General features: G+C 43.3%; 1 protein-coding gene across 2 annotated transcripts in view; it reads left to right on the top strand.

Moving 5' to 3' along the window:
• Positions 1 to 22,981, top strand: part of PINX1 (PIN2 (TERF1) interacting telomerase inhibitor 1) — a 1,062,731-nt gene that overhangs the window by 126,905 nt on the left and 912,845 nt on the right. For both annotated transcript variants that reach the window (XM_069605727.1, XM_069605725.1), the window contains one exon: positions 5,223 to 5,301. In XM_069605727.1, coding sequence (XP_069461828.1) covers positions 5,223 to 5,301 — 79 coding nt within the window. The remainder of the gene's footprint in view (positions 1 to 5,222; positions 5,302 to 22,981) is intronic.

The following is a 22,981-nucleotide window of genomic DNA, read 5'->3' as shown; positions in this document are numbered from 1 at the left end:
GCCAGGTAGGTCATACACGAAACTGGAGGGAAACTTTAATAAACATCATTTAGGCATCCAGTGTGGAACTTAGAAAAGACGTTGTGGCATCAGATTCGCAGGGTGTCCTTTTAACACAAAAGAAACGGCGTCAATCCTAATTCGTGGTGTGAAGATGCGGCAAGAAATTAATACCGGCGTTCGAACACAGGTGAAGATAAGCCCGTGTAGTCGAGGACATGCTGTCCAATTCCTGTGCAGTCGATCACGCACTCCTCGGTTATGAACCGAACGATCCTCTCGCCACGGCCGCGATGCAGCAACTAGTTGAACGCCGGTATTAATTTCTTGCCGCATCTTCACACCACGAATTAGAATTGATGCAGTTTCTTTTGTGTTAAAAGGACACCCTGCGAATCTGATGCCACAACGTCTTTTCTAAGTTCCACACTGGATGCCTAAATGACGTTTATTAGAGTTTCCCTCCAGTTTCGTGTATGACCTACCTGGCGACACTCGGAAATCTTTGACGCCAATAGTAAATTGTTCATAAGGCTCATTCTGAAGAAATGTCCTGTCCTGAAGATGGCCACTACATTTATCTTCTGTATGGACACTTGAGAAACTGTCCCATCTGATTACTGGCCGAAACATGTCGACATTTTTTATCTCATTAAATGTCTAATTTTAGCCATTTTGTATAACTTGTGTATTAGGATTAGAAAGTATATTAAGTTGCCTCATCTTTTGTGTTCGTTCTCTTTCTGGCTCTTTGTTACCTGTAGCCTTGCCTTATTTTCCCTGACACAAAATACTGTACTCTTATTTTGTGCGCGTTTTTATCTGTTGATGTATTAGTCTGTTTGCCTTCTAATATGTTTGACATCCCCAATTAAAATTACTTTCATGTATGCTCACGCGTGTGGCTGCCTATAGTTGCTGTCTGTACAGATTAATGCTGTTTTGTAAATGTATATATGTGTGACCATAAGTTTTCCAACCCATCTTTGAGGTTAGAGTAGTGAGGGGTAAGCAATTCTCCAGTGCCAGTTCCCTGACACACTTATATATTTTCTCGGAATTTCATTTAAGCCAGAAGGTCATGCTTCCGGCATTCTATCCTCCTCCGCAGCCTGGTAAGGAAGAGGAGAGGATCCATAGGTTGGATCCTAGGAGAGCTTTAGGCTTCTACATCTCGCGCATGTCCCGGGTCAGAGTGGACGATCAGCTCTTTGTAGGATTCGCTGGAAGGCTTTTGGGTCAAGCTGTTACTAAGCAGACCTTGTCCAGATGGATTATCTTGACCATCTCAGAATGCTACCGTCTGGCGGGTAAGGACCCTCCTGTAGGCTTGAGGGCCCATTCTACTAGGGGTGTGGCTGTCTCCACTGCTCTGCAGAGGGGTGTTCCCATTCATAACATTTGTGAAGCAGCCACATGGGCCTCTGTCCATACTTTTGTAAAACACTTCTCCCTGGACTCTATCCACGGGCAAGACATAGCCTTTGGTAAGGCTGTCCTCTATTCTGCTATTTGATTGGGCATACTAAATTTCTAAATTCTTTTCCCACGTCCATACGTTGATTCTGCTTTGGGAGTCTGTCATAGATGTGGAATACGTCAGAGAAACCAATCCCTTCGAAGAACAAGTTACTTTCTTACCTGGTAATGTTCTTTCGATGGGATGTTCCGACTACATATTCCACATCGCTCCCTCCCTACCTGACCCTCTACAGAATTTTTTTATGCGATTGCAGCTTTCGTTTCTGCAAGGCTTTCTGTAGTCATTCTGGCAGAAGATTGGTGCCCCACGTTTTGGGAAAACTGAGGCTACGGGCGTCATGCGTCCTACTTATAACATCCGGTGACGTCGGCTTGACGGAGGCCCTCGAGGACAGCGTATCGACATAATCGACGCAGGACGCAGACGCCAAAAAAAATTCCGAAGCAGCACAGCTGTGGTGATTACTTGTCATAGATGTTATACGTCGTCGGAACATCCCATAGAAAGAACGTTACCAGGTAAGAAAGTAACTTGTTAGTCTTTACCATTTAATTAATATGGTAGAATTTGAGTCAGTAATTTCCTAGGCACACCGTGTTTATGAAGAGGTGCTGCCCCTGATGTATTAATCAGGATAGTTTGTTGTTTACAGAGTAGTCTGCTTCCTCCTTTGCAGCCGTTCGCGTGTCTGCAGTTCCTATAGATGAACTGCAGACACGGCTAGGAAATTGAGGTGTAATAAAGAATGGTTCCTTTATCAATGAACGACGAGTAAAGAAAATATAGCGTCACATCTGGTTCCAAAAGCCACAGGTAGCCGCAAGGCCCCTGTAATGACCAGACAACAATAATAGTGTTGGTCCAAAAAAAGCTGAAGTCCCAAATAATTTTGCTTGTTCTACAATGTGGAAATGACAATAATACCGAATGGGTTTGTGATTGAATCTCTGGAAAAAGCAATTTAACGTCCTGACGAAGGCCATAAAAAGGTCATGAAACGGCACTAGGGATAGTGCTGCATGGGATAAAGGCCGAAACGTATGTCGACTATCTATGAAGCACTAATACCTAGCTTCATCTCTTTTGGAAAACCACTTTTCAGGTCTTCCATCGAATAACTTGTGACTCTCACCTGGTTAAATTCCTTCTGAATGGTTATTGATACTCCGGAAGAACGGATTGCAAAAAGTTTTTTGTTCCCACTAACGTCCAATATGTATGTCTTTTGAAACAAATTGATCTGATCTATAAGACTTGGACTCCAGTCACATACTAACCCCACTTATGCATTATTGGTTGATAGTTTTACCTGGGATTTTAGCCAAATTTGTATGCATTATTAGCAAATTTAATTAGTTTTTTAAAAAGCCTTTGTGGAGATTCTGTATACCACTCTAACAAAAAAATAGCGGTAATAGTGCACTGTCCTATTGAACAATAGGGACAAAGAGGGGTAATCAATCTTGCTGTGCTTTAAGTTTTCTCCTTATACTCTCCCTATCCCTAATATTGATCCCCAGGAAACAAAAAATAAGCGAGTACCCAATTTATCTACCTCTTTTGCTTTAAGGCCAGGTCTGAGAAATGGCTAACAGTTAGGAATTTCGTTTTTAGATAAGGACACCCCTTCCCATGAAGGAGTTTTTGGGTTGGGGGTGAAATTGGGAATAACCACTCACTTTAAAGGACTATATTTCTTATTCACACTGGGAGCGGTTTTGTTCATTTCAAACTTTAATAAACTCACCCAGTGTTATTTAGCTTTAGGGGAATTAATTGAATTATTATTTTGTTAAATGTTAACAGTCTACTTCCATACCCCCACCCATTAATTCAGGGGAAGGTATTAAATCAAACAAATCCCCACAGTTGTTTCAGTTAAACACATTAGTTACATAGAATGTCTCTGGGGCAGGCGCTCACGAAACACATCAGCATTTCTGGGCCCTCTGTTGGGAGAAACGGGGATCTGGTCAGGCACATCAGTCATCTATAGCCACAAGAATAATTCTAACCATTATAAACACATTTGCATCTGTCACCGTCTCCATAGTTTTCTTAAGCACTCATCAGCAATTCCACCCCAGGTAGTTTCAGGCAGTCTTCCAGGCAACCCTCTTTCAGTTTTCACCCAGATGATTTTAGACGGCTCTTCCCCTCTCCCATTGTGGGATGCTTTTTAACCTCAAACCCACACCTCAAAAATATTAAAATTAGGAGGTGCTAGCTTATTGACCCTGAATTTTGATTGGACCCATACTGTCCTCTCCACCCCCCAAGGCCATGCCTCTCTATGGGGGCATAGGCTCCTGGAGTTATTAAACTATGAGAGGGATGAATCCACCCACTGGGGTTTTTATCTTACCCATAGTTTGTGCACTGGAATAGTCCTACATGGTAACCTTTTATTTTACACCTAAACCTAACTAAATATATATCTCGGGGTTTCTCTCATCATGCCGCATTTGACAAACTATCTCCCATTTCGGCACAAGGTTGCACATCCAAATGTCAATTTTTCGCAATTTACTAAATCATTCTTATAAACGCAACATTTGTGTAGGCTGAGTTCATAGCTCGGAACACATTTGAGGTTTTAGTTTGAGTTCTCATGGTCAGATTGAATGCAAGTTGTGGCAATAGAACTGCCTTGGGACAAGCTTTAAAATGATAGATATTTTTCTGCGACGTACGGATCTCAAGAAAATGTACAGAATATGCTTTTTCATGTAAATCTATAGCAGCATAACTGCAAACATATTCTGACCATCAAACAGCACTAAGATTAATTTCTTGTTCAAGGTTTCGTTTCCCCTCTGAACAGGGCATGTAAGCCATTGTTAACTTTTGCCTGGTGTAAAGTCATCAGCCTTTCTTCTCCCAAGGCTAATGGGTGATCTGTTGCTTATCTTAGATAGCAGCCCCTCATACATTCTTTCTTGGTCCCTGCTGGAGTGTTCCGAATAGAAACTGAGTCCTTCTTGGGGAAATAGAAAAGTCATGTCTCTAAAAACAGACACTTATGTTTGTGAAGGTTATATTTTCTTGGGCACACGAGGCCTTCTGTTTATTTTTAATATAATTGCATCTTGACACCACTGTACATTTTTCCCATCATGATTTATTAGCATTTCTCTGGCAAGTTTGTGTTTTCAAATGCCACACTTTAGGCATCAGTCTCCTTTAATGAAAAGAAGCCCTTTATATTTGGGCTTTATCAATCCCATGCAGGGCCGACTTAGTGTATTTTTCTTTCTTTAAAGGCAGCATTCTGATGTGTCAAATGCGAGTGAATGCCTTTTTATCTATCAGCTCACCGTATGTTTTCCAGGTTCTGCACGTTTTGGGCCCAATGTAGCCAAATGCATTTTCCTTTTTCTTGGCAGAATATATCCCACAGAATAAAAACATCGGATTGAATGTTGTGTGAGGAGAAATAACGATGTCTTCAAATGTATGCTGTGACCAGGTTCAGCTACTACGCCATCTGTCCTGCTCCATTGCATCATATATCTGGCCTTGTGACTCCTAGAATCAAGTTATTTTCATATCATATTTCTAAGCATGTTACTTCTTGTACCGGGTATTCATTTGCCATGATTTCAGACATTGATGCAAATCACTGGTTTTTGTATTTCGAAAACTTTCTGAAAGGATGACCGATCAATATTGCTAAGTGTACATTGCTTGCTTGTGTTGATGGGGCATGACTCTTGTCTTCTCTATTTGTGTGATTCAGGATAACTGGCTCGCCCATCAAGATGACTTCAATCAGATTTTGGCACAGCTCAATAATTGCCATGGACAGACTGGCTCTGGTACAGTACTTCTCCCCTCTTGCTAATGACCTTTACCTTTTCTGTCTTTATGGAATGAAGCTATACCCTTCTAATAATCTCCTCAAATGAATGATTGTTTTCAGCTGCGCCACCTTTCTGATCCCCTAAAGGGATCAACAAAACATTCAGTGGCTTGGTAAAATACCGTATGGCTTCAAGTGAAAGATCTCTGAAAACATCTTGATCATATTTGTTAGTTGACGCCTGTCAACTTTTATTTGTGACATCACTGTGTCATGATTACAAATCTGCATGCCGGGGGAGCAGAAACCAAACCCTTCCAATCAATCCCCTGCCCACCTGATGCTGTTTTTAGGCTAGGATGAATAACCAGAATGAACGCATGAGATTTGATTTCCGGGTTGCGTACTAGCATAAAAAAGGTAAATGTCCCCAAGTATGTAAAAATAAATATGAACAAGTGATTTAATGTGTAGTATTTGTTCTCATCTTTTAAAACTCTATATAGTATATCTGTCTTGAAAGGGAAACCATTAAAAGATAGCGGAAAGAACAGTGACTTCAGGTTCTGTATTCTTTTTTTAGAAACATTATGTATAAAACATTAATTCTACTTATTTCAAATGCTATATTTTTCATGATTTTGTGAACTCTGAGGAGCCAGGAATGAGACGCGGACACATAACTCATTGTTGTTGGTATAAACTTTTATTAAACGATAAGAGAGTTAGGAAATTCCTTATAAGGTCCCAAACCCTTTCTCAACCAAAACTAAGGGTCTCTCCTGTGTCAAGATGTTCAAAGCAAAAATGTCTGTGTCCGAAATCCTATCCCTCTCATTCTAAAAATAACTCTTAAGATGTTAAGGATATTGTGTTAGGCTTGAAAAGTGCACAAATGATCAAGTTCAACAAAAAGGTGTAATACAAGAAGTTCCAAATGGATAATGTCCGCAGTTCCTGGGAATGGCAAGTTCCAAAGAATAAGCAAGTTCTGTAAAGCCCAAGAGGATGGCCCCCTCCTTTTGGTGTTGCAATCCACTCCAGGGGAAATGACATCCTTCCCCAAGTCTTTTCCACATTCACTGTAATTCAAAATCCTAAGGGCATGTCTCTCCCTTCGGATTCTCTATTCAAAGTACCACAATTTGAGTGCGGGCCCCAGACTCGCAAGACACCTGGTATACTCTCCTGCCAGGTTCTCTTTATTATTCTTGCATTGTTTGTATTCACACAGTTCCAGTATTCTTTATTGCTCTTTTAGAAACACTGGTTATCGAACCCACTTTCATTCACTTCCTTTATCCAATATCCCAGTGACCCAACCTCCTTGTTCGGGGTTACTCGGCTCTTGTAACTGGCACTTTTTCGGTACTTGACAGAGCTGCCAAAGTGACCCAGCTTCTCTTCTCAAGGCTCAATGGCTTTCTTTGCCCAGACCTCTCATGGCAAACATCTAGAAATGCCCCAGCGTCCGGGCCTTCACTTCATAGGTTTACCGGCTTCATCTGGCGGGTTCGATGTTCTTTGTGGTTCCTGGTTCACTTCTGAGCTCTTCTGTGTTCGGCCGGCGCTGGCACTGCTTCTCAGTTCCTGCGGTTGCCAGGAAGGGTCTGCTTCTCTTCCTGCTGTGATCCGAGCACAGCGAACCAGCTCCTGCAGTCCGTCCTCTCTCTGTCTCCCCGAGCCTCTCTGCTCCACAGTCTTCTCTGTGGCTCTTGGCCGACGCTGAGACAACAAAGCTTCCTCGGACAGCGTCTCCTGGATTCACGGCCATAACTAGCCGGTTGGATCTCCCTGTTACACTCCGCTATTCCATCTTTGAACTCCTGGTTCAATGAAGGGAGTTGCTCAGAGCCAGTCGACTTCTTCCAAACACTGGACCGCTCCTTCTGGTTCTGCTGAGTATTCAGCATTACTCTGCTCCTTTTCCTCATCTCAGTCTTTACCATTCTGTTTGTTACTGAATATTGAGGCATACTGTCAGCAGGCTTTACAGGTTGTTGATGGGGATGATCACAGTATGCCATCAATGCATGAGGAATTAATGGGATTTTCCTAAAAAGGAAAGGTGGATACCATGTCTCATCTGATGATGCCTGGCCCTCTCCCTGAGGGTCGCCTCCCCTCATGTGATCCTTCGTTGCATAACCACCCCCCAGGTCAGGATCAGGTAGTGACTGCCGTCCCCTGGCCACGAGGAGAGACTACCTCTGGGAAAGGAGTGATGACATCATCTGATTCACCACAGAACACTTTGTTTTGTTGGGGTTGATACCATTCTATTCATTTTCATTTTGTGTGGAATTGTTATGCATTCCCATATACGAAATTCTGCATTATTTCAAATCAATCTACTTCTTAGCCAAAATTGAATTAAAGCTGTCACTCACCCTTTTGACTCTTGTTCAATTGTATTATAAGAAATCTGCCCCAAACGAAATCCTGAAACAATAGTTTGATGAAATTGCTCATTATTTCATTTTCAAGTACATTGCACAAGGTATACAGTAGTTTATTCAAAGAAATTGTTTTCTTTTAATCAAACCTTAATTTGTATTCAGATTTATAGTGGTGAATGTTTCATGCGTTTTCACTCTATAGTTTTCTTCTGTTTGTTCTTGCGGAATTTTGAATATACAACCTTATTTCAATATTGAAGAATTTTAAAACCTAAGCAACCATATTGCAAAGTGGCATATGATGAATCCTAAGGATCTCTCACTAAAACCCTGTCCAAAGTCTCCTCCTCAGTGGCCAGTGAAAGGCAGACACTTCCTGATCCTGACATTGGGGGTAGTGTTCTGCGGGAGGATCACCTGGGAGGAGAAAGGGCCTGGGGGAATGAGAGGAATCCGTGGGATGAGATGCAGTATTTTTCTTCCTCTAGGGAGGGCATCTCGCAAATGTCAAAGTATATAATGACTTATCATAATAATCTGTCTATTCCACTAGTTGAATATCTTAAAGTGGGTAAAACAAATCTAGAATCCTTTGGCATAGAGAGATATAAAATCCCTTTGAAAACCAAGGAAACTCATACAGCTAAAAGCTCCTCAAACTCCAAAAAGTGTAGTGAAAGGAAGTTTATCAATAATAATGGTATACATTATAAAGAACTATTTTACACTCTTCAGTTAAGTATGATGACTGACCCTTATGATGTTTCTTTAGAAAATGTTATGGGGAGCAGAAGTGAAGTTAAGAGTGAAGGTCATAAAAACTAACTTTGTTACTAGAGACTTCATGTCCAATAATTCCCAAGTACTGGTACGAGGAAGAGGGCTTTGTAGGAACTATGCCTCAGGAGTGGTCATTTCATTAATGTAAATGACCCACACCTATTATACTGCAACGCTTAGAAAGACCCCTCCGGTGCAGGCATTAGGAGAGGGAGGAGGAGAAGGAAGGAGCTGTCAGAGTGAGCAGGAAGAGCACTGCAGGCCACGTATGCAGCCGAGGTTGACACTGGAGGAGAGGGAAGATGCCGGGACCACTGTGAAGCCAGAGACGGTGGCTGGTCTGAGAAGGGTCTATGCCTCCAGTTGTCACAATTGCAGAGGTCGTGCAGTGGGAAGCGTAAGAAAGGAACGCTTGACCTTTGAAGCCCTGTGTGCAGAGGCTGCGCAGCGGGAAGCGAAAGCCACGTTGGAAGCTTCCCCCTGACCCCAGAGCACCAGAGACTGTCAAGAGCAAAGGAAGCTCCAATAACGAATGGCACGGGCGAAGGCGGACCATGAGGAGCTGTTGGCCCGGTCACGAGGAGCCACTGAAGCAGAAGACCTGCGAATGCCGAGAGGATCAGAAAAGCATGACTTACCAGGTGAGTTCACAAGTTACAAGTGACTTCAGTGCGCTCCAAGACTGCTTGTGAGTTCCAGGCAGGCAGTTTCACTTGCTTATGAGTGAAGTTAGTAGCGCTTTTTGATACAGATGCAACAAAAAATAGCTAATGTTGTATTCAGTGAAACCAAATGGCTGTAAATTTAAGCATGCAAGTTTGTGGAAGTTGCAGCATTGCTAAAGACTAATGCATACAACCATTACCCAAGCCAAGAGAAACTAAAACCTAAGATATACAAACCCAACAGATATTGCCAAAGGCGAGAAGGGAGTAAATGAAGACCCAAGGGTTGTTCAATTGGCTATTCATTTTTGTGAAACATATAGCAGGTGATATAAACACACATTGACAAAGCCAAGGAAGGAACAGAAAAAAGACTTTCCTTATCAGTATTTGGTTACTTGTGTAGTGGGGGAACGAAAGTGGCAAAAAGGCAGCCCTTCTGAAAAAGGTTATTTAGAGGGAGAGTAGCATAATTTCCAGAGGAATATTCAAGAGCACCAAAATGAATCTGGTTTCCCTGAGAAGTTAACGTTTTAATGCTGTAAAATAATGAACATTGTGGAGTTGTTTCAAAGCTGTTATAAGTTGATTGTTACCAGTAAAGCATGTTCTGTTTGTGAAACACTGTTCGGGCAGGGGAGTATACCCAGATGGCAAACCTTTGAAGAAGTAGGCCTGGCATGGGAATAGACCAGTTGACAGTTGATTAAGTGCTGTAAAGTGGCCCCAACAAAGGGAAGAACTGTAGTGCTGAAGGACGAACTGTATAAACCTGCTGTAGAGAAGTTACATTTCTTCAAAATTAGTCAGTTGTGGTAAATCATCCTTCCTCTCCGGCTAACTATCCCCTGATCTCCATCACACGTTTCCACGGCAAACTCTTGGAAAAGCTGGCCATCTCCTATCTTAATCAATATACTGAATCTGTTGGTTGTCTCCATGACCACCATTCTGGCTTCAGAACTGCCAGAAGCACGGAAACTGCTCTCCTGAACACCTGTGAAGACTTGCTCTCCAATCTTGACTCTAATCGCCCTTCTGTCCTCATTCTTCTCAATTTATTATCTGCTTTTGAGTGGCCCAGGGCTGTGCGGGACAAGGTGAGTAGTGGGGCTTGCGGACAAACCATGGTATCTCTTGCAGAGGCTTCGGCTTTGTTGTTGCGGTGGTGATGTGGTCTTGGAGGTATGCTCTGACTTGGCAGCAGATGAAGTTTGTGATGCCTGTTGAGTGATTTTGCTGCGGATACCGGTATTGCTCATCTGGAGGTGTGCCGATGGGCCTGGTGTTCGAGGCGTGAGTGGAGTGTGTTGTGGTGATGTCGGGCTGCTCACTTGCAGCAGCATTTGGCCATTGAGTTTAGGGAGTATCAGAACACGATTGTAAGCATATGTCCTCGACCAGAGGTCAGTGTAGCAGGCGGGCATGTTGCTGGACTGCGAGCAGGTTCAGAGGATTGCTGTATGGAGTAGTGTGAGAGTGGGTGGGCTGGTGGGAGGAACAGGCGAGATCTGGGGTTGGGGCTGGTTCAGGCACACAGGAGGTGCAGGAGTTGATAAAAGGGAATAATACATTTGGGCAGGTGCTGGTAGAGAATAGTAGGAGTGGCCAGCTTACTTTGCTGGAGGGAGTGCCGGTAGATCCAAGATCAAGTAAGGAAAGGGAAGCTTGCATCGGCAGGACATAAAGGAAGCAGGATAAGGTGAATGGCCAATGTGACAAGACTTGACGATCAGATCCTCGGCTAGACGGGGCCAGACAGGGGTCTTCAGTGCCAGCCTTAACAGTGGGCCTTTGCAGGGGGCTCGCATCGCCTGCTAGCTACCAGGCCATGGGAAAACATCATCTGTGGCCACCCAATGGGATGGTGCCGGAGGCAGGCAAAAGTAGGTAGGCACTTCAGGTGCAGAGGAACACAAAAAGGCGGCGGCCATTTTTAAACAACTGCTCGATGTATCAGCCGGATTGTTATCAATGAACATCAAGTCTTTGGGAGTCATTTTGCCATTTATGCTTTTTGAATGCTATAACCCCATCGTGTAATTATCCTGCTGATGCACACTCGCTTCTTGATGGTGTGTAATCCTTTTTGTGGTCATGAAAATGCTTCATGCCATCGGTGGAAGGGGCACAGGGCCACACAGGGGTCTTCAGTATCGGCCTTAATAGTGGGCCTTTTGAGAGACTATTCTCATGTTATAATAAGTTTAGAATGTAAGGGTCAGGTTGGGATTTCAGACACAGGATGGGGAACTCTTACTTTTGGACATTCTGACAGTTGACATCCTTAGTTTCGTTGAGGCAGGGAAACCCCTCATAGTGATGGGGCGAAGGAGGTCTTTTTCCAACCCATTTTGTGTTATCCTGACTGGGACCCTGCTGGTGATCAGGGCATGTGGCACTCTACGCCTCCCCATGACCCTGACCCTGTGAACATCTTTTTGAATGCTCCTCCTGTTGCTCAACCCAGTGACTTGTTGCCCATCGATGACCAGATGCTCTTTAACAACCTTCATAAGAAGGCAGCTGATCATTTTAAAATCACCACCCAAGAAGCTGTCCCTGACTCAGACTTCGTGGGGAGAACATCCTTAAGCAAAAGGTCTCGGTCAGCCAGGCTATTCCCCCTCCCCCGTTAAACCCAGTAAAGAAGCACTTGGCTCTCTCTCTGCTGACACCTTCACTCACTCGGGCGGTCGTCAACGCACGAGTAGTAAAGATGTTCCGCCTGGCACCATCAGACCCTATGTATTTTATGTTTTTCTGGGGCCACACGCCGTCTCAGATTCCCTAGTCGTCACGACCAGGAAAAAAGCAGGAGTGCCAGTATCCTCATCAGAGTCCCCTTCAGACAAGGATTGTAAAAGAATGTATGCTCTTGGCAAACATGTCTGCACCTCTACTGCCATCTTTATCTGTATCGCCAACAGCACCATGCTCCTTGCGAGTTATAGTGACATACAATGGTCACTCATGCAAGAGGGCCTTCAGTATGTCCCAAAACCAACCCGCACCCAACTCCTAGCCGTGGTCACGGAAGGTCAGCAGGTCACGCAGAATATCCTTCAAAATACCCTGAACTCTGGTGAGATAGTGGGACGTGTACTCGCACAAGGGGCTCTTCTAAAATGCCACGGCTAGCTAAAAAAACTTAGGCCTTAGGCCAGAGACCCAGGCTTCCCTCATTAATAAACCAGTGGAGGATTCTGTCCTTTTTGGTAAGGTGGTCGAAGAGTCTTTGGAGACCGCTAAGAAAGAGCGCAAGACTTTGAAATCCCTTAACCAAATCTCGGCCAAACACTTTGTCCAGCGAGGGGCCTTTAATACCCGCCGATCCTTTCGCTGGCAGTCTTTCTCTTGCTCCCCCCAGAGGCAGTACCCATCGGGAGGCGCCCCTTGGTCTTCCGGTCAGGGTCCCTCTAGTGGTTTCCAGTCCCCACAACAGTGGGGATTTCGACGAGGTATGGGTAGAGGGAGGAACTCTGGTTCTAGAGGCTCACCAGCCCCAACCAAAAAAGGACTCCGCAATACGGGTCCCCTCCCATGTCTCCCCGTCCTAACATCTTTTACCCACGCATGGGAAGGGAACACTTTAGATCAGTGGGTACTCAAGACCGTTGCCCACGGGTACTGCATAGAATTCCTCAAGCCACCCTGCTACGATCTACCCAAGAGCAGACGGCTATTGGCAGAGCATCTGCAAATCCTGCTTGAAGAGTTGCAGGTCCTTCTAAAAAAAAAAATGGAGCCATCAAAGTTGTCACTCAGGGAGTGAACGAGGGAAGGTATTCAATATACTTCCTTGCACCCAAAAAGGATCTAACCATCCGCCCTGTTTTAGATCTGCGTCCTGAGAACAAAAGCCTCAAAAGTTCAGGATGACGACTCTTCAGGAAGTAATCCCACTGTTGCAACAGGGGATTGTTAAGTATTTAAATCAGGCAATACACCGTGGTCTCAGCCTAATATGCAGCTCACAAAATAAATACTTATTTTATTATGTCTATAGGTTCAATATTCTGAGTGATATACCACTCATATCACACCCCTTCTCAAAATACCCCCAGGTCACAATGGACCAGGAATCGGGCTGGTTGGTAAAGGTAATATTTATTTAAACTTCAAATCAAACATATACTTGTGAATAGGGAGCAGCAATCACCAATGTGGTGACAATAACAGAGAATAAGGTATGTAAGGCAGTTAAATTCACTTTTATCAACACAAAATAGAAAACACAGAGAAAAGAACAGTTTTGGCTTGTTTGAAAGATAGCACTTGATTTAAGATTTCCCCCTGCAAAATTCTTTGACCCACTAATAAGCAATTCTAAACAGATATGAGTAAGCAGCAGGTATTCAGGAATAAAGAACAGAGTACAGGATTTGAATACAACCTTCCTTCCCTAAACTAGAGAGAACAACGGGTTGCAATCTTACACTTTTTAAAATGACATTCGAAAATGGCTGTGTGAAACAATGAATGTGTGCAAAAGTTCTTTAATCAATACACATTTCTATGGGAGTAACATGGGAAAGATGCTAACAATCATGAGCTATAGTTTCAGCAAAATTAAACACTTTGCATCTTAATGGAAGTTTGAAAATAATTTAAATTGAAAATCACACGTGTAAAACTTTGCAGAAATGCGAATTCCCGCTTAAATTCACTAAACGATTTTTAAGAAAAACTGGTGAAATACACTGTTGTAGTGTGCGATTATTGTGTTGGGATGTAGCTACAGGTCTTATGTAGAAGTCAGAGTTGAAATGAAGTCTCTAGCTATTACACTGAGTGAGTTATGCAATGTTGATTGAGAGGCGTTTTTGGAAAATAAAGGTGCGAAAAAACACAGAAATCAAGCTTTACCAGGATAGTTTTATTCTACACTAGGGCATTCAGGCTAGGTTACGAGATTGAAACACAGTAAGCTCTAGAGTTGATCCGTGGTACCAACCCCAGCACCTCCGTGTCCGCCCTGGCTGACTCAGTCCGATTACCCGAGGGAGGATTTAAAGGTTTGGGATTTCACAAGGCAAAATTATTTAAATTAGTTTAGCACTAGCACAGAGAATCATGGCAAGGTTTCAAGAATGATTCTGACAATGTTAAAAGTTCTTAAGGTAAGGACAGGATGATTTAGAGATTGGGATGGAACAAAACAAGGTATGCTATGATTTTCTATGCTTCCTATTAATACTTACAATCCACTGTAATTTACGATTTTGGACCGTCAAGGGTTCTCGTCATCACACGGATCAGTCTAACTAAGGACAGCAGGGCACATCTAGCGGAATCAGGTCAGCTGGCAGTTCTGGTCAGCGGACTGCACACTAGACTACGCTGGTTACTGGAGACTGGAAATGGATGGCAAGTTTGCTGCAGGCAATCCTTTAGTAGTAGTAAGCCAGCTGGGTCAAATGGTTCCCCTGGATTTTTGGGATTGCTTCAGAATTTGGGCCTAGCTGAAAGAGTTCAGCAATGCTGAGGCCTTCGCTTGGTAAATAAAATCAGGAATCGGGAACAAAGATGGAGAATTCAGGAACAGGGCGCCACGCAGAAATCGGGATGAAGTCCGGAATCAGTCTCTGTGTGCTGTGAGGTTCCCTTATTTAGCATGCCAAATTACATCACTAAATCTTATGGCAGGCAATTAGGGTTAGCCCATGATAATCATAATAAAACAAAACGTAGTTCCATATTGTAAAAGTAAAACATTACCATTGCAAATGAGACGTTCAACAGCCAAGGTCCAAAGTTGTGGCACCAAATGATTCATACATAGAAAAAGAACAGAAAGTGAAAAATGCAAAACAGACAATGAGCTGTACATACTGATGGAACTCAACGATAACATTTTTACATGACGATATCCACTAAGTAGTAAGTTATCGTGTTGTAAACACTGGTGCCACACATGAAAGTATATTTTTGCCAAAGTGCAATATGGCAACTGCATAACATGTCCGTCACGTGACGTGTTTTGAGGTCCATTCCTCTAAAAACACGGAAGACTCGAGCCGCGTGTCTCTATTCTACACACGTTGGAATACATTGTCACACAGGGGATCTAACCCTGGAACTTTAAGGTATGAGCAGTCACAATATGGAACTACATTTTGTTTTATTATGATTATCATGGGCTAACCCTAATTGCATCTCTATATGCACTTCTGTTTTTCCTGATGGGTTTCTGGCCCTATTTCTTTTGAACTTTGCTTGGTGAAAAAAAACGTTTTTGATTTCTACCCATTGTTTTTGTATTTACCATTTGTTTACTATATCATGCGATTCATGTTTCAAATTACTTACAGTTTAGGCTTGAAAAGGACCCGTTGTTGGGGTCGAAACGCGTGTCAGCAGTTCTGTTTCATATTTTATCATAACACTTTTTTATAAACCATTTAGGCTGATGACTTTGACTTCCAGCTTGATTTGGATTATTATTTCTCAGTACTGACATAGATCTGGTATAATCGTATCTTCCTTATCTCAGGTTTGGGTTGCGCAACGAAACTGAGGTGACACCATTTCTTTTGTTCACCATTTCAAACTTTAGTAGTTTCGAGGTAACTACTAGTCCCTCATGTGTGCAGCAGCCCGTGTTCTTTGATTACTAGAACATTGACCGCTAATTGTGTTTTCTTTCATAACTACTCTTGTAGCCCCAGCGCCTCCCATCGACGGCATACCTCGACACAGTACTTTTAAAATAGGCAGCTCTAGTCCTTCCCTTGAGTGCTGGAATAGTTTGCAGCATTGATGCATGTATCGTGCCTTTGTTTAGAGTCTCTCTCTGCACAGCTGATTCGTGGAAAAATGAAAACGCAGTCCCTGGTTTGCTTTTACAAAGATACTGTTGACAGGAGCTGTCATTCAAATGAGGCCCGGTTCTTCTGAGCCACAATGGATGATCCTGAGCATTTCAGGGCCTTTTTGATAATAGTGGTTTATGAGAAATTAATGGATTTGGCTCCAAAACAGCACTTTTTAAGATTACGAAAATGTCATTTTAAAAGGCATTTTCGGGTTTTCAGCACAATGATGCTGTTTCATTCACTTTGCTCCATGTTGACTGTTGCAGAGCCCACTGGCATGCTCCTGCAGTGAGGATTCTGTTTTCACCCCACCTGAACTGTGTGTGGCAGGGTGTGCAGCCTTCTTCTGGTTGTGACACAAACACAGTTTTAAAGATTGTGGCGCGCACAGGAGTCAGCACGGTCATTTTGGGCTGTTTCTTTCACCATTGCCGTAAAGTGATGTAGTGTGGCACATCTGAATGGGTCAAAATATCCCACAGGATTACATTGCCACATTGGACATGAAAGCTGCATACTTTTATATTTCAATGTTGCCAGGGCACAGAAAGTACCTCAGGTTCAAGATAGAGCATACTCACTATCAGTTCAAGGTACGCCCCTTCCGCATTGACTCAGCCAAAAGGGTGTTTACAAAGGTAATAGCGGTAGTGGCGGGTCACTTGTGCAGGCAACCCATCCCAGTGTTAGCCTTACCTCGATGACTGGCCTCTACACTACCTCCCCAGCACCCCTCATTCATTGCCCCCACTCCTCGTCGATTCCTCTTTTCAACAGGGTATTGCACAAGATGGTGGCACCAATGTGGGCTCAACAACCATGGTTCTCTCATCTCATGAGAATGTCAGTCTCGCCTCCCAGGAAACTACCCTGCCCGTACAACATGCTGGCACAAGGCCTGGGGAAAACCTCACACCTGTGCCCAGAAATACGTAACTTAGTAGTTTGGCTCCTAAAGTCATAGAGTTTGGACATCCCCCAACTACCTCAGAGATGTATGTACATACTCCAAGAGGCACGTAAACCTAACACCAGGCGGTGTTACTCCAATAAGTGGAAACATTTTGTCTTTAGGTATAACTCTAAGAACATCAACCCCATTGACTGTTCACCTAAAGATAAAGTCTTTTATCTAACACACCTTTTAGACCCAGGACTTGTTTTTAATTCCCTAAAGGTACACCTTACTGCGCTCTCTGCGTATACCACATCTCAGAGCAAGGTTTTGTGGTGGAAGATTCCTGTAATTAAGGAAGGGGTAAAAAGACTTCACCCTCCTATTTCCATCCCAAACTCCCGGATGGGACTTGAATGTTGTTCTCACAAGATTAATGGGACAGCCTTTTGAGCCAATGCATAAGGCTAGTCTAAAGGCCCTTACCTATAAGACTGCCTTTTTGGTGGCCATTAACTCTATAAGGAGAGTTGGTGAGCTGCAGGCTCTCTCAGTTCAGCACCCATTTGTGACTATTCGACAAGATCAGGTGGTATTGCACGCACACAGTTTTGTGCCTAAATTCATCTCAAAGTTCCATGTTAATCGAAAGTCCTGCTTTCTTTCATAACCCCACAAATTCAGCTGAAAGAATCCTCTATACACTAGCTGTTAGGGGGGAGCGGTCGTATACTACCTTGAAAAGACGAAACCTCAGACAAAGAAAAACCAGTTCTTTGTCTCTGTGGCAGCTGGTAGAGAAGGGGATCCTGTCTCTGAATCGGCTATTTCCAAATGGATTGTTAAATGCATCACACTGTTACTCTCTTGCCAAGAAAGACTTAGCCTTTCTGCCTATAGATCATTCCACTCTGGGCACAGGGCGCTACCATAGCATTTATTGCAAATGTTCCTCTAGAATCTATTTGCAAAGCAGCAACCTGGAGTTCTGTTCATACCTTCACCCAACTCTACTGCTTAGACACACATTCTAAGTCTGATTCTCAGGTCGGACAAGCAGTGCTAAGACATCTCTTTGCTACTGTTCACGTATCTCACCACCATCTCATGGTACTGCTCGCTAGTCTGTGCACAGCATGTGATTCTAAGCAGATTGCAAGCATCAGACGAAATACATAACTTACCGTAATCGTATTTCTGATGATTGTATCTGCTAAGATTCACATGCGCCACCCCTTCCTCACCTCCTGGAGTAGGAGGAACATAGACATTTTACACCTTTCTTCTGTACGCACTCACTTCTGGAACCTCGACACGTGAAGGGTTTTGGGTACACTGCACGTTAAGTATAGTGTTACAGTCACGCCCATGTCGACGTCCCTTTTTTCGATTTTTGAAAAAAAGATGCAATAATCTGCGACTCGAAGGTGCATTTAAGGCGCATAGTGGACAGTCAGTTAGTGACCCTAGATGCCAGACTATAAGCACAGCATGTGAATCTAAGCAGATACAATCATCAGAAATACGATTACGGTGAGTAATGTATGTTTTATGGGGTCTTTCATAACTGCACAAAAGGAAAGGCTTTTTCTTATCCATGAAAGGTTATCCATTTAGAACTCTTACTAACTTTTCTAATATTCCAGCTTCCACAGCATAGTGGTTTCAGAGGCTTTGCAGCTTCATGTTCTTACTCTGCCACGTTTTGAAATGAGGCATTTACAATGTCACTGGCTATGACCTGGGATTACACATCAGTGTTACAGTTAAAAAGATAGTCACATTCTTGTTAACTACAGACCAACTAAGGGCGGAATCATTTTTCTAATCCTCATCAGATTGCTGTTAGGTTGGATTCTTCAGAAAGGGAATGGGTCTAGTGTCGGGACCTGCCAATATGTGGTCTTTTTTTTTTAATTTATTTGCATTATGACTTGACTTTAAACAAAAGTATAAAGCAAGTCTTTCACAAATGAAAAACAAATGGTACAGTTAAAAAGAAAAAAGAAAATAAAATACTGTAGCACACAGTAACACACAGTTTTGCCCACACATCATGGAAATGACAACACAGAAATTATAGCTATGTAAATTCTTGACATTCTCAGTTTTCCCATTATTTCATTAAAAAAGTAATGAAGTATTAAAATTTGTGAGGCATTATTCCCCCCCCACCCCCACATTAGCCAGGCCCAAAATAGTTCTCCTGAGGACTCGCCCTCCAGTCTCAAAAAGTACCTGAGAAAAAAAAAAAGCTCTGCGTTCAGTCAAGTTAGATCAGAACACGTAAAATGTTTTAGAGTCTCTATACATGTAGCCTCTTTACAGAGACGCTACGCTAAAGACCATGCCTGATTCCTCCCCAATTTGCTAGTATGATCCAATGTTGGATGTAAATTTAGTTTGAATCGCAAATAGAAACTACGGACGACTGATGATGTAAACAAGCAAATGTACGATAGGCAAGTTAGATGTTTTTCTATGGAAGTTTGCATACTCCCTATAAGGCGAATAGCCGCCCAATTTTTCTGTTGTTCTACCCCAGTCAAGCATGAACAATTTATGTTTAGTCGTGGCTGGCATATTCACCAACTCATCTTCAGATGAATTAATTTTGCACAAGAGTGCACATCGCCTCTTTGAAGATGGCCAGTGAGGAAACTGTGTCGTGCTGGCAGATTACCTCGAAGTCCTTGTATAGTGAGTGCAAATGTGGCTTAACAATCTTTTTGCAGCAACCCAACTGTCTCCATGAGTACCTTGAACTCAAAGAAAAAAGACACAGCTGGTGGCAAATTATTACATCAGGAAGCACCAGCGGTAAGCTCAATGTCTTTTTCCACACCATCCCTTGGATCGAATCAAGGATGTCCCCCAGGTCCAATAATAATGAGTCCAAACCATAGAGGACGACTGGCTCAACCTTGGCTAAATATAATTTTATGAGCGGTAGAGGAGAGAATTTACAGAGAAGAGTATCGATCCGTTTGAGTTGAGATACCAGTAGTTTTACTTTAGTCCTCCACGTTGCCCTTATTTATACCAATCAACTAAGTTTAGTTAAATTATAGCCAGATGGTGTCATCAAGGTTTTTCTCAAGACTTTGCTCACCAACGACCCAACACATGTTCTTTGGTCACTTGAAAGAATGACCACTTTAGACTTGGAGCCATTAACTAGCAAGTTTTTGTTGCAGCATAGGTGGAACACAAATCAAGCTTCCTCTGCAGACCGATTGCTGTATGCTCGAAAATAATAGATTGTCTGCAAAGGCCATTCAGTTAAGCTTCAGAGGGCCCATTCTAACTGGGCAGGTGATGGCTTCCTCTCACAGCGTCTCTAGTTCAGATAAGTAAGCCTTAAAAAGTAGGGGGGCCAGGACATAGCCCTACTTTACGCCCCCGTAGGTTGGGACTGGCCCGTACATGCCCGCTTCCTTGTTGCCTCAGTTTCAAGGACGTGTCCATATGTAGTTGCTCCACTAATGAAACCAATTTTGCAGGAATCTGCCAACTCAACAGTTTTCCCCAAAGAACCCCCCCGATCGAGGTCAGGTCTCATGTCCAGAGAAGCTATGTATGCTGGACCGTGACTATCCCCTCTAATCATTGCTCTAAGATGGGCCATGATAGAAGCATTCAGCGTAGGAACTCTCAAGCGAAGCACCAACACATACACTTTTTAGGGCTAAAGCTGTGGGGCTGAAATAATTTCATCCATCGCTCCCAACATGTTTGTTCAAGTCTTAATGGACAATAGGACAACACAACTGCACTGTTCTCCTTGAGCAATCCTGGAGGCACTTTGCAACCCAGCAGCAGAGATTTGCGATTGGGTACTTGCACATCAGTGGGTGATGTTGGCAATACATTTGGAAGGCTAAAATCCATTTTTCCTCAACACAATGAAGTCCACCAGTTCCTGAGATGATCATCATTTGGGCTGGAAAAACACGTTGACCTATTCGACACATGCCAGATTGCTTCGAGTCCTCAATATGCCTCCAACGTTGGTCTCTAGGGGATGCTCTTTCATACTGGCTGAATATGAAAGATTATTGCTTTTACCTATCCCACTTTTTCTTTGGGTGTTCCGGAGTTGCTAATTCTTGTGGTTTCCGATCTTCAACAGTTATCTACAAACAACTTCTGGTAGTCCCATAGGTCCTTACTTAGTAGAAGGTGTACATTCTCCACTCCTTAAGTTTTCAGAAATTGAGAGCCTATTTTCTGAGAAGTTAGCTTGCACTAACTCACATATTTAGTATCTGGCTACCCAAAATGTAGCAATACAAGACTCCGCATTTTAAATGGTACACAAGTCTCTGGCTTGTATTCAGTAACTGGTCATTTGAATGGAGTATAAATCATTTGTTGACATTGTCACACAGTCCCAGTAAAGTCTCTGTACACATTATTTGTGAGCCGTTGATTCATATTTGGATACCAGAGAGGACACTTCTCCTTGAAAAATGAGGCAAGGAAATGTCATTTTGATTGTCTTCACCTGCACCCTGCCATTAGATAGCCTCATGCTAATACAATCTGAGCTTGAACCATTAATCATGTGACCTTCTGCGAGTTAGACTTAATGCACTGGGATAGCCATCATGGAGGCCAGACAGACCAGGAAGCTACATGTTCACACCTATTGTATGCATATTGCCTACATTGTAGCCACTTGACTGCAGGGACAGAGGATTTCCAGACTTGCTCTACTGACTGCCAACGGGGACCGCCCCTCGAGGTTGCCATCTTCCTGGCTACCATGCTACCATGCTTCAGATTCTCCTATCCTTCGCCAGTACTTGCATTACTGACTGAGTTCCTGTGCAGCTCATCCACCTTGCTCAACACCTTTTGGAGCTACCTGTCCCATCAGTCTTGCACACCCATTCTATCAAACCTAAGTGGCCTCTTATCATGCCTAGAAATGCACTTTTAAGTCCTCCTTTGCAGGAATCTAAGCGCACCATATCACAGTTTAACCTCCCAGACATCTGACTTGCTGTGTGCTCACGACAAGTTAACCTGCCTGCTTTCCACTATCTATTCCCACAGCGCTGCCCTGAGCCCCCAACTTCATTAGTGTCCTTTGTGGGCTGGTGGCAGGAGGGAATGTCCTCATCCAATTCTTCACGGTGCAAAGTAGGAAAGTTAGCACAGTGGCTATTCTTGATATTTATGGAGCTTGGCGACCATCTTTAGCCTGTATTGCTGTACATGGCATAGCTGAACACAAAGGAAGGACACATACTCCTGAATCAGGCAGTGTAGTAGTAAATGGGGGGGAGGGGGAGACACATTTCATGCACAAAGAGCTAATTCTAGGATGCGGCAGATTGCTGGTAAATACTTTTACTATACCAGTATATGTTAGAAACCTGCACTAGCACAGACAGCCCATAATGTATGCTCTCCCTACAAGCATACTAACCAAACCATTACATCAATGATGATGGGTTTTTGCAATAAATGTGTATTTTTTCATGAAAAACTTTGAGAGACTTGAGCGAATGTCTGTTGATGTCCGTTGTACTCCCTGTTTTAGACAAGTGCAAATGAAACAGCTAAGTTTTGCCAACTTCATGAGTCGGTCTTTTTATTGGTGTAAGTAAATTCTGCATCCCCAACCATCCAATAAAGTGCTACCTTGCTTAAAGGGCCTACGGGTTCATATGGGATGGTTCTGGAAAGACCCATTGACCAGTAGGTTTCTAGTGTTTCAGACGATCGGACACCCTCTGTCATCTAGCCGGAAGATCGTGAGGTTTCCTGTGGAGCGCGACCGATATAGAATACTTGCAAGAAGATCGATATAAGTGGGATGGGTCCCTCTTTGACGAAAGCCCTCCTGGTTTCCACAGACGCTGAGTGGACAGAAGGCGACGGTGGTAGATTGCGGGAGGGGAGACAATACCAAGGCCTTGAGCTGAAGAGTGAATGGTGAGTAGACTAAGGGGACTGGCAAAATAAGGCAATGGTATTGTGGTGACATAAAGTAACAGGGGGTTGTTTAAACAATAACGAGGAGCGTTTATAGAGCTCGGTTTCCTACCTCAAGGCAGGTCTAGAAGGAGTAATTTCAAACCCCAATCGGGGTATAAATAGGTGGCACATAAACAGGTTTATGATGGGG

The sequence above is a fragment of the Ambystoma mexicanum genome, chromosome 4p (assembly GCF_040938575.1).
Source record: "Ambystoma mexicanum isolate Mex_15411 chromosome 4p, UKY_AmexF1_1, whole genome shotgun sequence".
Classification (NCBI taxonomy): domain Eukaryota; kingdom Metazoa; phylum Chordata; class Amphibia; order Caudata; family Ambystomatidae; genus Ambystoma; species Ambystoma mexicanum.
This window is presented reverse-complemented; position numbering and strand designations above follow the sequence as displayed.